At 44.4% G+C, this 13,250-nt stretch overlaps 1 protein-coding gene across 9 annotated transcripts in view; it reads right to left on the bottom strand.

Moving 5' to 3' along the window:
• MEGF11 (multiple EGF like domains 11) overlaps window positions 1–13,250 on the bottom strand; it is a 306,502-nt gene that overhangs the window by 17,836 nt on the left and 275,416 nt on the right. For 2 of the 9 annotated variants that reach the window (XM_074879913.1, XM_074879915.1), the window contains one exon: window positions 6,849–7,223. The exons of 6 other annotated variants lie outside the window; for them this stretch is intronic. In XM_074879913.1, the coding sequence (XP_074736014.1) occupies window positions 6,991–7,223 (233 nt within the window). In that variant the 3' untranslated portion in view covers window positions 6,849–6,990. Of the gene's footprint in view, window positions 1–6,848; window positions 7,224–13,250 lie in introns of those variants that run through there. One more of the 9 variants, XM_074879918.1, reaches the window with a different exon arrangement.

The following is a 13,250-nucleotide window of genomic DNA, read 5'->3' as shown; positions in this document are numbered from 1 at the left end:
TTTACAAGGAAATGCTTAACAATAAAAGAGGTTAAAATTGAAACAAAGTATTCAAAATTGCCACAACATTTCTTTTTTCCTGATCTGTCATTAATTTTTGCTTAGCTTTCATAATGGGTTTTAAGACATGGAACAAAAAAGCTCACTGATGTGTTCAAGTCCATTGGGATATAAAATCCCAGCTGGTACCCAGCACCTACAGCCAGACCCCAAAGGTATTGTCACCCACCTTCACAGTCCTATTTAACAGCCCTCAGGGCCACAGCCACCCCACTTCAGGGTGCAGCAGCCCCACATTATCCCTGTGCCTGCAGAGCACCCACTGTCCCTGGACATTGAGGATGGCTTTGCAGGAAGCCCAGAGTCCCCCGACACTCCTGGAAATACCTGACAGTGCAAGTGTCACCTGAGGGAAGGGGGACGTGGCCCTGTGCTCTTAGGTCAGGTAGTCCCATGTGTCCCCTGTGTGTGTGGTCACAAATATCTTTACGTTGTGCTATCAGCCCAGGAGCCCTGCAAAGGGTGAGGTGCACTGGGCAGGGTGCTGGACAAAGAAACATGATGGGCCAAAACCTGTTTTGGAGAGATTTCCTTAAAGGAAACAGCCAGATGGGATGGGATAAAAGGGCTGTCCTGTGTAGCAGTTGGGGACGGTGCTCTGTGCCATGTAATACAGACAGAATCTCAGGGACAGGGCAGTCACCAAGCAAAGTGGTGGAGCACACCACGACCTGCAAGGAGTAACCATGTCATGGGAGGTGAAGAAATACAGCAGGAAGGAGAAATGCTGGCCACAAAGAGGGGAGGAGGGCATGGGGCTGGGCAGCCATGCAGCTCCTCTGCCCCTCGGTCTAAATAGGGACCACACTGATGGGGCTTAGGGTCAGGAAATCTCTGGCAAAAGTTCCTCTATGGGGACCAGCAGGATCCTCCCAGCCAGCCAGACGTTCTTCCGCAAGCTTCCCCCAAGCTGGGTCACTGAGGATAAAGCTGCAGAGCTCTGCAGCCTCTCCCTTATCTCTAAGGAAAGCACCTGCAACTACTCCTCTCTACCAGGACTACCACATTTAGGACAACTACACTATATATTAAAAAATGCACATTGACATTTAGAAGCTTTTATCTGATCGCAGAAACTGGGTTTCATTTGGGTGAAGGTTTGTAACAACCAGAGGCAAAACCTTGCCCTCATTGACTGAATCCTGCTGATTGAATTCCATTGATTCAGGATGCAGAAAGTGGTCTGATATGTTTCTACACCAAATGTAATCTGCCCTGGCTTAGACTGACACGGGAGAAACCACGGTGCGAGCACTGCACAGAGACACAGCAGAGAGCACAGGTAGAAAAGGCTGTGCATGCACACACATACACACAAAATGTTGGGTCTCTCTACAAGCAACTGCACAGTACTTTTAGAGCTATTCAGCTGAAGCTTTTACACAAATAGGTTTCATCATTTGCAAAGCATGTAACTGTGCTCCAAATGGGCCAAACTCCAACCTGGAAGAAAGATTTAGGACATGCAATAGTGCAAATACACTGACCACACACACACATAGATGTGTACACATATATATATATATATATATAAAAGTTTACACACAGGCACACACACAGACAGATATAGATTAATGCCAGCACACTGAAAGAAGCCCATTTCAAATCCATCTGAAATCCAGGCTCTGGCTGAAAGGGACCCTGCTGCTGAGCCACCAGCACTGACCTTGAAAGAGGCATTAATTCAGGGCGGTTCTGTGCCCTGAGCTGTGCGGGAAGTGAAGCCAGATGATCACAATGGTCCCTTGTGGCCCCACAGTCCATGAATCTCACATCAGACAGCACCAGCAGCACAGTGATAGCTATATCTAGTGCCTCATCCTGTTCCTTCTCATTTTCTGTCTCTATATATTCCCACTAAGGTAACATGTGTCATCAGCTCATTAGGCACCTTTGCACCAGCCACTCTTCTCAAGGACATGCCCAGAGCAGAGAGAAAGTTGATAAAGCTGCTTGCCTGCAATATTTCTAGAGCACTCGTTGCCCCAGAGAAGTGGCTGTGACTGCACATCCTTGCTCCTGGCATGGGCTGTGCATCTGGCGTCTCCCAGTTGACAATGCAGGAGTCATTTCTTTATTATTCAGCAGTTCCTTGTACTCCCCCAAAACCGGGAACATAAACACTGACAGCGGATACACGGTACGGAAGGATGGGGCAGTCAGAGCAAACAAGCAAGGCCAAGGTGATGAAAAGCAGATGGGTTTGTGATGTGGTCATAGAGAACGTTCCTGGCCCTACGCTTGGCCCGTGGAAATGAACACAGCCCCTCTAACGGCACTGTCAGTTTTCATCAGAGGAGTCCATGGCTTTCTTCTTCATTTCAAAACTTGCAGCAATAACATGAATGCTGATTTTCAATCCAGCTGCACCACTTGGATCACATTTATTAAAGTCTTGGGCTTTCTATTAAAAGCCGTGTTTTTGCAGGATTTATAAATCAGTTCACAAACCTAAAATTTGGCATGAAGAGCTATGGGCTAGAATTGATTTTTTTTTAATGAAATGATTTGGGGACATTTCTAAGATTTTCAGAATGCAGTAATTATGAAGAAATGTGATTATAGCTGTCTCTGTGCTACTATCATTTCTTAACACTATAATTTGTTAACTTTTTTTTTTTTTTAAGATAGAAGATACTTCAATTTTTAGTGTGAAGCAAAATTGCTTTTCTGGAGGAAAAAATACTTCATAGTAAATTTATCCACTAAAAATACTACCTTGTAATGTTAGCAATTTGGTTAAAACTACCTCATGTCTGGCAACTTTTCCTTTAAGATCAACGGGGTACTAGCATGAGTGAGGCAAAGTCATTATCTGCCTGTCTGAAATAGCTGGATAGATCACAGTGGCAAGCTGATCACCAACATGCCATTTGTCAGTGCTCTCAGTTTTTTAAAGAAGTCCATGGTGATTAGGCAAAGAAGTGCTGGCAGGAACTCCATCATACGTTTACCTCCAGGAGAGCAGTTGATAAAGAGTTTTGCCATTAACTTCCCTGACTATTGACTTCAGGTTTCCATGGTCCAAGTCCGTGTTTCTCAGTTTTAGATGGCCATCCTGAACACTCTGCAGCGATTCTGTATTTGCAGTCTTCCTTTTTCTTGGGCAAGTTTTAGTCAAAGGTACATTAATGATGTTTTCTGTGGTTGAATTCCTTTTTATTAGCTGGGTGACATCCAGTCAGACCATTTCCAGTGACCTCTGTTTTGCAGTTTCTAATTTTATGTGAAGTCTTTGGTAGGATTTAGAACTTCCTTTAATAGATGTGAATCTGCTGGCTTTAAAAATTCAGGACATCTAATAGCAATTGATTTTTATGATGTCTGTAGAAGCCAGCAACACCTGGACTCTAGCTGCGATGCTGTTCTCCTTTGGTAGGGAGTGAGGGTGGAATTCAGAGCTCTGCAAAAGCACAAGGTGAGAATCCTCCATTTGCTTGTGACACACCAGTGCAGCTGTCTCATGCTTTATACAGACTATTCTTCAGAAACTTTTGCAGCCTTTTGTAAAAGTGAGATATATTCCAACATTCACGCACAATTCAAAAACTCAGATACAGAGCTGGCATTGAAGCACTGAGAGTGGTTCTGTGAATGAGCCCACTGAACTCCCTGTGGTCTTTAACTCAAGCAATGAGAGCTCTGATGGGAAGACACGGGTATGGAGGTAAGCATGTATCTCTTCTTATCTGCTTTGGAAAATTTTATTGCAGTAATTCTGTGGCACAATTTCACTTGAGTTCATGTGTGATACTTCTTGATAACTTGCAGCATCGTTATTATTTGCTTCTGCACATGTCATAAGAATAAAGGCCAAACCTACTTGTAGGAGCTAATAAGCAAAGGTCAAATTTTGGCTTCACTTAAACTGGTAGTAAAATGTCTACTGCTTTCAGTGGGGCCAGCATTTCACCCACACCGACTCTGCAAGCTCACTCGCATGGGAAGGGCATTTACTGGTAGCAAGGTGCTGGTAGTTACAAACTTGGACTGAGATGCAGGAGCCTCTGCCTCCTCCTTAACACCCGAGATGCAGAGCCATCCTCCTGGACCTTGCACAGAAACAAAGCTCAGCCCTCCAAACTCCTGCTGGCAGCTGGAGCAGGGTTTAGGGATACAGGACTGGAAGGGCTTTGATCACTCAGTCCCTGAGTCCAGCCACCTTTTACTGCAAACGCCCAGGCACATGAACACTTGGATAGCTGATCAAGCTCCATTTTAACAGTAATCAGATTTCTTTGTCCCATTAGTCTTACTGGGAAGCTATTCCAAAATCTCACTGATCTGATGTTAGAAATTTAATTTCCAGCTTCGATGCATTCATGGCCAGTTCATCCTCATTTGTTCTTGTGCCATCTCTGTCATCTAACTTAAATAGCTCTTCTCCCTCCTAGTGTTTACCTCATCGTATTTATAGATGGCAATCATACTCCCTCTCAGCATTCATTTTGCTAGATAAAAGAAGCCAAGCCTTTTTTTAGTCTCTTCTCATACACTCCCCCTTACCCTCCCACTTGCTTTTGCCTGCATGTGTTCCAGTCTGAGTGCTCCACTAGCACATCTAACCAGTCCTATACACACCAGGAGGATTTTAAGGCCTCCACTGGTACTTGTCGCTCAGCAACTTCAAAGTTTTTACCTACAGGACACACGTAGGGTCCTGAGCAGTGGCCAAATGTCTGTCTGGCAGAGGGGAAGTGAGGAGGTGAAATACCTTCCTCCTGGTCCCAGAAGAGATGCGGGAAGGCTTGGCACTGCTCCCTTCCTGTGAGGACAGATCTGTCTCTCAAACCACGGTCCTTGATGCAATACTGGACCTTTTAGCTTCTGCTGTCAGGCATCCTTGCCCCCCTTGCTTCCCTAGGGAAATGCCCACCGTGTACACTGATAGCAGCAGGGTCAGGAAACGCAGCCAACAGCGCAGGACAGCTGCAGCCAGACGGACCCTTGCTGAGCCGGTACAGGCCTGGGAGAGGAAAGCAGAGACAGCAGGAAGGAAAATAGAAATAATATGTGTATAGTTGGGTGGGAAACAAGAACAGGAAAACGGACATGAGAAAAAACCAAAAAAGATAATAGAGTGGAGAGAACACCAGAGGAAGAGGAGAGAAAAGGTAAAATAAGACACAGAAAGAGAGGACAAGAGGGGCAGGGGGAGCACACGAGAGAGCAAGCCTTCTCAAACTGGAGCAGGGCTGCATCTCCCCCTTGCCCTGTCTTTGTACCTTTGCCCAAGCTGTCTCTCTGAAAGAAGTGACAGAGGAATGGCTCCAGTCCATCGCCTCAAGGCATGATCTCCTTTGAGCACAGGGAGGATAATACATGCAGGGCTCTGGCTCAGCATTTCAGAGATTCCTCTGCCATTTTTTTCATTTTGCATCTGTGCTGGTTCCTTTGTGACCCCAGCTGGCACTATAAAGAAATGAATCCTCCAAGTACAACTTGTGCACATTTCCCTGCAGAAAGTGGGAATGGCACCAGACAAACCGATTTGGAAATGAAACTCGTTAAGGCAGCCATTAGGGGCTTTATATGCTCTTTTGTCTTACTTGGCCGGAGAACTGCATAGACAGAAGCAGCATATTTTTGGCCATCCTCAGCTATCCAGCACTGCAAAGCAGTCTCATGAATAAGTAAGATGGTGGGAGATCTAAAGGAAATATCAGGACATATATTTTGATAAGTGCCCTGAAAATACCAGATCCATTGTTTTTTCTTTTTGGAATATCAGGGCAACTGCTGACTGACTACTGATAGTACTAGAATAAAGTGAGCAGCTTCCAGGCTAGTCCAAATGCATCACTTGGGTTTTAAACCTTTTTGGCAGCTTAATATTTGAAGTAGCTTGGTGACAAGATGGCACTGCAGGCTGGGAAACCAGGATAGGTGCTTGCTTTGACCTTTTCTGAATTCATTTAAATTACGGCAACAGGATTAGTGGTCCAGACCCACACTCACGGTGTTCATCCTAAATTTGACATTATGAGCGTTTGCATTTTCAATTTGGGGAGCAAAAATGCATGATGCAAGGGGACCGTCTACACTGGAAAACATATTTACACATCTGTCTAAACTTTCCTCTGAGAAATCTCTGGAGCCAGCCCTTTTATTACATTTTAATGAGATTTTCTTTTAATAACCAAGAAATGACTTACAGGAGCACACGTAGACATATTTTTGCATGCCCTGTCTCATACAATAGTGTCTTTTTTGCATTAATCTTGTTCTCATGGCTTTCCAGTTAGCAGAGCTACATTTGGATTAAGGGGATGCAGCCTGCAAGTACCATCATTTTTAAAGCTGACAACCTTGATGATATCAATTGCATTTCTGTTTTCCTCTGCTCCATACCCTTTGCCCCACCTTGGCTTATTAAGGCTCTAAAGGAAGAGCTGTCTTACAATGTACCGTATCTAAATCTATAGCTAAAGTGGTGAATTGAGTAATAGTGTTGTCCATGAATGGTCCTGGGCAAGCAACAGTGACATGTGATAAGTAAGGTACTCCTGGATGTTGGAGCAATACAGTCTGAATAGCTCTGCTGGAGAGCCCTAAGTAACAGCCCTGCTCTCAGAATGCCCCCGGACAAGAACAGTGCTCAGCAGCACCCTAGATACCTTCTTGCATCTACCCTCTTGCCTGTGTCAGCGGGAAATTTGTGTGTCTACTGATCTGGGAAACAATGACATAGCAAAGGTAGATTACTGTCTTAATGCTTCATTGATTTGTTATATTAATGGTAATTACAATTACCTCGTTATTTTTCTTTTCTGAGAAGCAAACATACCTTATAGTTGCTAAGACACTAAGTCTTATTGACCCAGACAGGCATGTGCTGGAGCTCCAGTCCCCATGCACAGAGATTATGAAGATACACAGAGGGAAAAGCAGATCTTTTTGTGTCTGTTAGAGCTATGATGTCAGGAACTGCTACGCTGGATTGTTAAATAATGCTGGCAGACAGCAGGATCCAACAGGCATTGCTTTGGTTGATTTCCTTGAACTGATAAGAACATTGCTACAGTAGGGTGGGATAATATCTACCTTACTGGAGCTGTTTCCATCCAGATTACTGGTAAAGAAGCGTGAAGTCACACCACATGAGAGAGTGTGGTAGCTTGGATTGGAAAAACAATGTACACTGCCGCTACCTTGAGATACGTCTGGGAAGAAAACAAGTCATCACAAAATACTTTGGAAGCCATAACGATTCTTAAGAAACTGAAAACATGCTAGAGACAATGTAGTTTAGAAAACTTTGTTAGAGTACTGAATGTTATAAAACATCTGCAGACGAAATCTATCCTGTATTATGATGGTGTGAAGCTCTTGACTATTAGCATTAAATATAAGATTAAAAAGCAAATATTTAATTAATACAGTGTATCTTTTTGAAGATCTTAAAAAAGTAATTCCTGACAGTCCAGCTGCTTTGCAGGTGAGGGAAGAAACGCAAAACTCAGGAAAAGCATGGTCTGCAACACAGTTTCTTCCTTAAACACATGTAAAAGCTACCGATGAAAATAACCCTTGCAGTTATGAAACAATTAATGAAAACTTTTTTGTTACGAAAAAGGTAGTTAATGTTAGAAACCAAAGTGCTATAACCATATGAGGGAGTCTAAAACATTCTACACAGCTTTTTGTGCAAAGGCTTAGAAAAAAAGAAAGCTGCAGCACTGAAAGGCAAACTTGGGCAGTTACATTGTTATGCTTAGAGACATTTTAACTGTTTCCTCACTTCAACTTAGGAACACTTACCAAACAAAATAATTTACCAAGAAAGGCATCATATTTATACTGGCGGTTCTAATGAAAACATCAATCCCAATCTAGTTCCAGCTTAATAACAAATTGATAAATATTTCAAAGTACCATCAGAAGAAAGGCTGAAAAATTTAAACTGAAGCAGCATCATTCAAACAGCCAAGCCCTGTAAGAAGTAAACGAATGGGTTTTAATAAACCATGGGCTTAAATTGTAGGCAGAAAGGTTATAGGAAACATCTTCACAGGGAAAGGGTAATGAAGTGCTGGGGTGGCTGTTCGCGCCCATCACCAGAGATCTGTAATGAAGGTTGGCAGCAGATGGGTGAGGAAGGACTCCGACCGGCTGGCACTGTCTGCAGGAGGGGGGTACCCAGTCACCATCGCCTCTCCTTGCCCTCTGCGTTCCTGCGAACATGCACTTTGCTTTGCTGACATCTTGTGGAGATCAAGATTTAGCTTAATTTACTGCAAAATATCCTGTTTCAGATAAGTGGTTTTATCTGCAGGGTGTCTATTACATAAGTGCTGTGGCACGCAGCTGAGAGGAGAAACGGCACACGCACATGCATATCTGACCGAGCATTTATTTTCTGCTGAAACATGCAGAGCAATTTTTGAGGTCAGCTCTATTTTGTAGTAAGTGCAGAGCCTTTTAGTTCTAGCTATTTTCCGAGGTTGTTGCTAACAAAGTATCTCAGATCAGGATGTGATTCCCCAACTAAAGTCTTTGCATTTAACTTCTTTCAGCTAGCCACTGCCCAGCACAGCAGCCAGGCTGCCAGGATTTTGCCATCTGCCCTAACTATAACTCTGTGATATTTGCAATAGAATTAACAAGAAACAGATACCTCTTGGGGTCTGCAAATGAGAACCGGGGCTGGAACCCAAACACTGTGCTCAGTATATGCCCATCACAAACACAGCTGCTCACATACAGCCTTGAACCTGCTAATGAGGGATTGGCGGCTCACCAGGGGAGCAGAGCTCATCCACCCTCCTCACAACCTGCGGTCCCAGTTAAATATAGACACTTGAAACCATGTCTTTCTGCTTTGTAGGTGAGTGTTGATGGCTGAGTCACACCAGCTCTCAGCTCTGCCTTCCCCCTTCCCTTATCTGTCATGCCCTCGCTCAGCTGCAGGCAAGAAGGACCAGCTCAAAGGAAAAGAGGCACAGTCCACTGCCTTGCTGCAAGATAAGAGGGCACATACCGACGGTTATTGTGAGCCAGCTGACACATTACAAGTTCACACCCAGCTTATCTGGCCCTAGCTTGTTTTGTGCACCCGAAATGAGCTGAAGGAAAAGTCTACCAGACTGCCCTACTATTAGCACAGCATTGAATTAATGATCCTGAGCTCGTACACAAGTCTGCATCACCAAAAATCTTTTCTTCCTTCATTGCATGCAGCACCATATACTCAGAATTACTCCTTCTACACAGTTCCATTTGGTCGATAGTTAAGTACCTACCCAGGCTGATTTACCTTGATAGCACAGTCCATTTTCTACACATTTATTCATGAAGCTCTTATAACTGCTGGCTGGAAATACATCAAATTCAAATCTAATGCTATCCCAGTTACAAAAAATAACCCAAAAAAACCCACAAAAACCCTTTCTTCCCAAAGATGGGAATTTTATACTGCTGTGAACAGTAAGCAAGGACTAATGCCTAAAAGAGAGGGAATGATTTAAATTAAAACAAAACAAGAAACCCCAAAGGTTATGTTAATGTTAATATGGGGAGATCAGTGCTGTGAAGGGATCCATGACGGCAGAGTCCTGCCGTGCGCCCCTCAAGCCTGAGGCTGTGCTCCAGTGGAAGACCCATGAGGTCTGGATGAAGGCCAGAACCTCTATCACTTGAAAGACTGAGCTTCTGCCCTGAGCCAGGGCTGAGGCACAGAGCATTGGCCCCATCCTGCAGCGGCAGCAGGATAGTGTAGTGTGGAAACTGGGCACAAGGCCAACCATGAAAAAAGGGAATAAGTAAGCACTCTGCAGTAAACACAAACCCAGATATCTCAAGCTGCAAAATGGAACTGTTTTCTTCTTTTTGTGTGGATCTTCTCCACCCATACAGAGTGTCACTGGGGGGGCTGAAGACTCCAAGCAGGAGGGTTCACTCAGCCACCTCCTACTACACATCATCTGCAGATCACTTCTGTAAACACCTTGTCTAGGCTGCAGGATTCATGATGCTCTGTTTGTATCAAGCATTGCTTAGGTTTGGCTCTCAGCATAGGAGTCACTCATAGCAGAAAGTTTCAGACCTCAAGCACCACTTCTAGCCCATAACCACATCTTTGTAAAAGTCCTGAAATCTCTGCTGCTCTCCAGCCGCATAGTTTTCCCTTCTGTCCCCATCTCCTTGAATTAACCTGCACTTTAAAATCTTTTGTTGGATGCAATGTACCATTCTCATGCTGGGGAGCACTATTTTGATTTCAGGCTTATTTGGGAAAGTCTGCTCTCAAATCCATGTGCTGTCATTAAGCTCTCCCAGCATGGGAGGTTTTCTTTCCCACTGGCTGCTGGGCAGAGTGTGTATTTTGCTGCCACATCCTTCATCCACAAATGCAGAAGAGTCTAAGGGCTGCCCAGGGGGTTCCCCTTCCTTATAATCTCCCTCACACATATGCATGGATTATCAGCTGAAGACGTAAAGACCAAAAATATCCTCCAGAAATAAATGAATGTGCTGGAAGAAATTACTGCCTCCAGGAGCTAGGAATCTGCATATGTGACTCTATTCAGAAAATAACAACAAGTGTACCCTAACAGGAGGAAACAAACAAAATAACAACACTGGTGATTCAGGTTAGCCATAATGTTATGACCCATACAGGGCTGGATATCGCAGTCATTGTTCAGCCGAATTCCTGCTGAAGTCTGGTGGGTTTGTCTGTTTGTTGCCCTTAATCCACACACAAACCTCCAGGGGAAGGTTGAAATCCCTGTTACCTCTATGTAACACTGCTACTGTCCTTCAGCAGCCTCTGCAGCGCAAAGGCACACGTGCACTCATATACACACATGTTCTTGCCATCCAGCCATGTCATGAGTCTCTACTTCTTATCTGTGATCTTGCCTCAGTATCCAGCTCCCCACTTTCTGCTGGGAAAGATGCACGTCACCACCTTTTGCTGTCTTTCTGCTCTATGGAAGTGAAAGGCTGAAAACAGCATTGGGAAGGCCAAAGTTGAAAAGGTTACTGATGGGTAGAAAGTTTCAGTAGGAGAACGTACTTGAGGACAGTCAGAATTTGGCAGGGAGCTTTCAGAAGCCCTTGTCTAGAATTTGTAAATGCCCTTCTAAAACAAAAACCAAAACTTGAAACAATGCTGATATGTGCAGACAATTTTGAGATGAAGATGAAGCAGTGTGATTTCTAACTTCTTAGTCTTCCTCTGCAAGCTCAGATAGTAGAGTTTTTCAAGGGGGAGGCAGGAAGAAAATTGTTCTTGTGACCTCCAGAAAGAGATGGCTGACCCCACTCAGCTGCAGCTTCCTGAATGATAAAATTTATATTGCTACAAGGACTGCACAAAGAAAGAAAGAAGAAAGAAAAGGCCCAGTCTCTGCATCCCCATCGCTGACTGAGATGAACAGGAAGGAACCATTATCCAATTTCTTTCCAGAGAACCCATACACCACCACTGACCTGATGCTGTTCGGGGTTGCAAGGACCTGGTACTTCAGGTTTTTTACAAACTGAGCTGACACAGAGCAGCAATGCCACAAGGGCAAGAATTAAATTCATTGTCATTTCCAAAGGACCAGAAGAGATCCCACATTCAATGCAGCTGAAGGATGTGATCCCTCAGATATTTATGATGAATCCAGGAATTCAGGCATCCCCCAAATATTTTTTTTCCTCAACTCCTTAAGTATCATGTGGCATCAGGAGCTCTGGGATAGGTGGCTGTGTCTGAAATGAATGTGAAGAACACCGCAAAGGGAGATGCAATGCCTACAAAGACATAACCTGCAAGGACAGTCCTGGGCTACCAACGTCTTTGAGCATAATGGCTTCCTCTCTGTGGCTGAGCAGGAAAGTCATCTATCTATGATAACTTTGAAGGATGAGAGTATCCTTTCTCAGCATTAGCCTTTTTCTGGAATTCTTGCAGAGTTTCAGACTGGGATACCATCAGGTCGATTGGAAAGTCTCCAGTCATGGCAAAATATGGAGGAAAAACAACTGAGAGAATTTTGTTTCCTTGTCTGAAAGGAGAAGCTCAATCACTCCAGTCAGGAACTCCCAACCTCAGCAATATTCCTCCCCTTACTTCGAAATCTGTAAGTTGTGTCTCTTAAGCACGCTGGGTTACACATACATTAAGTAGAAAAGCACACAAATAAATTAGGTGTAGCAAGCTTTGTAAATGAATGGATAAAGTGCCAATATGAAAGAAATGGATTGCTGAAAAGTTCAGAATGTTTTTCCATGCCAGCGACTGTGATCTGCTCTCTTGGAACTCGGAGCCTCGCTGCTGCTGAGATGTGCCACAGTTGTCTTTTGCATGTTCATGGTCTGGCTCTTCAAATGATGTTGAAATGACAAATTTCAGGCCAAATTGTGCTGGCAACTAGCCAAGGATCAGATGAGCCCTCTCTGGCAACAGTTTCATACATTTCTTACCCAAATGGGCACCTTAAGCAAGAGCCTGCAAAGCTAAAATTCAAAAATAAGAGGCAATGGGAGGAGGTCCAAGGCTGATTTCCCCCCCCCCCCCCCCCCATCTTGTAGCTATCAGAAGAAGTAATGCTCTAGTATAGGCTTGAGTGGTCTAAATATGAGTCTAGTCAGTGGTGTTCAGCAGACAGCCCCTGATGTGTGATATGCCATCGCAGGATACCATGCCCCTGACATGAGGGCTGGAGTCATGGTGCCATGAGAAAAGCTCCTTGGTTAAGCCCCAGCTGTAGCCAGGCAGTAATATTGTTGGCTTGGTGGGAGAGGCTCCTTCCAGGTGTATCCTGGGCAGGGAAGTCCAGAAGCTTCCAGCCATTCCACCCCGAGATGGCACAGAAGCCAGGTCAAGAGCCAGCAACAAGTGGCTGGGCCTTGTGCATTCAGACTAGAAAGCAGAAAGAAAAAGTCAACGCAGAACTGGGAAAGCAGAGGTGCCAGGCCAACCTCTGCGTGTTGCAGCGGCTTGTATTTACTTGGACTTACAGTGTCAGCCATGTAAAGGGAAATAAAGAAGCGAAGTGCAGTCAGAGGGCAGCAAACCCCAAGACGATCCCCACTAGAGATAGCTTGGAGGAAACAAGAAGGAAGTAAAGCCATCTCCTGTCTGGCATCCTATCTGATACTGGCCATAGATATGACGGCTTCAAAAAGGAGATCACATCCTCCAAAGTTTAGCCAATCTGTCAACAAAAGCTGTCCTCCACAGCAGTAGCAGAAAA

Source organism: Strix uralensis, chromosome 11 (assembly GCF_047716275.1).
Source record: "Strix uralensis isolate ZFMK-TIS-50842 chromosome 11, bStrUra1, whole genome shotgun sequence".
Lineage (NCBI taxonomy): Eukaryota > Metazoa > Chordata > Aves > Strigiformes > Strigidae > Strix > Strix uralensis.
Note: the sequence above shows the minus strand (reverse complement) of the source record. Positions and strands in the feature narration are given on the sequence as shown.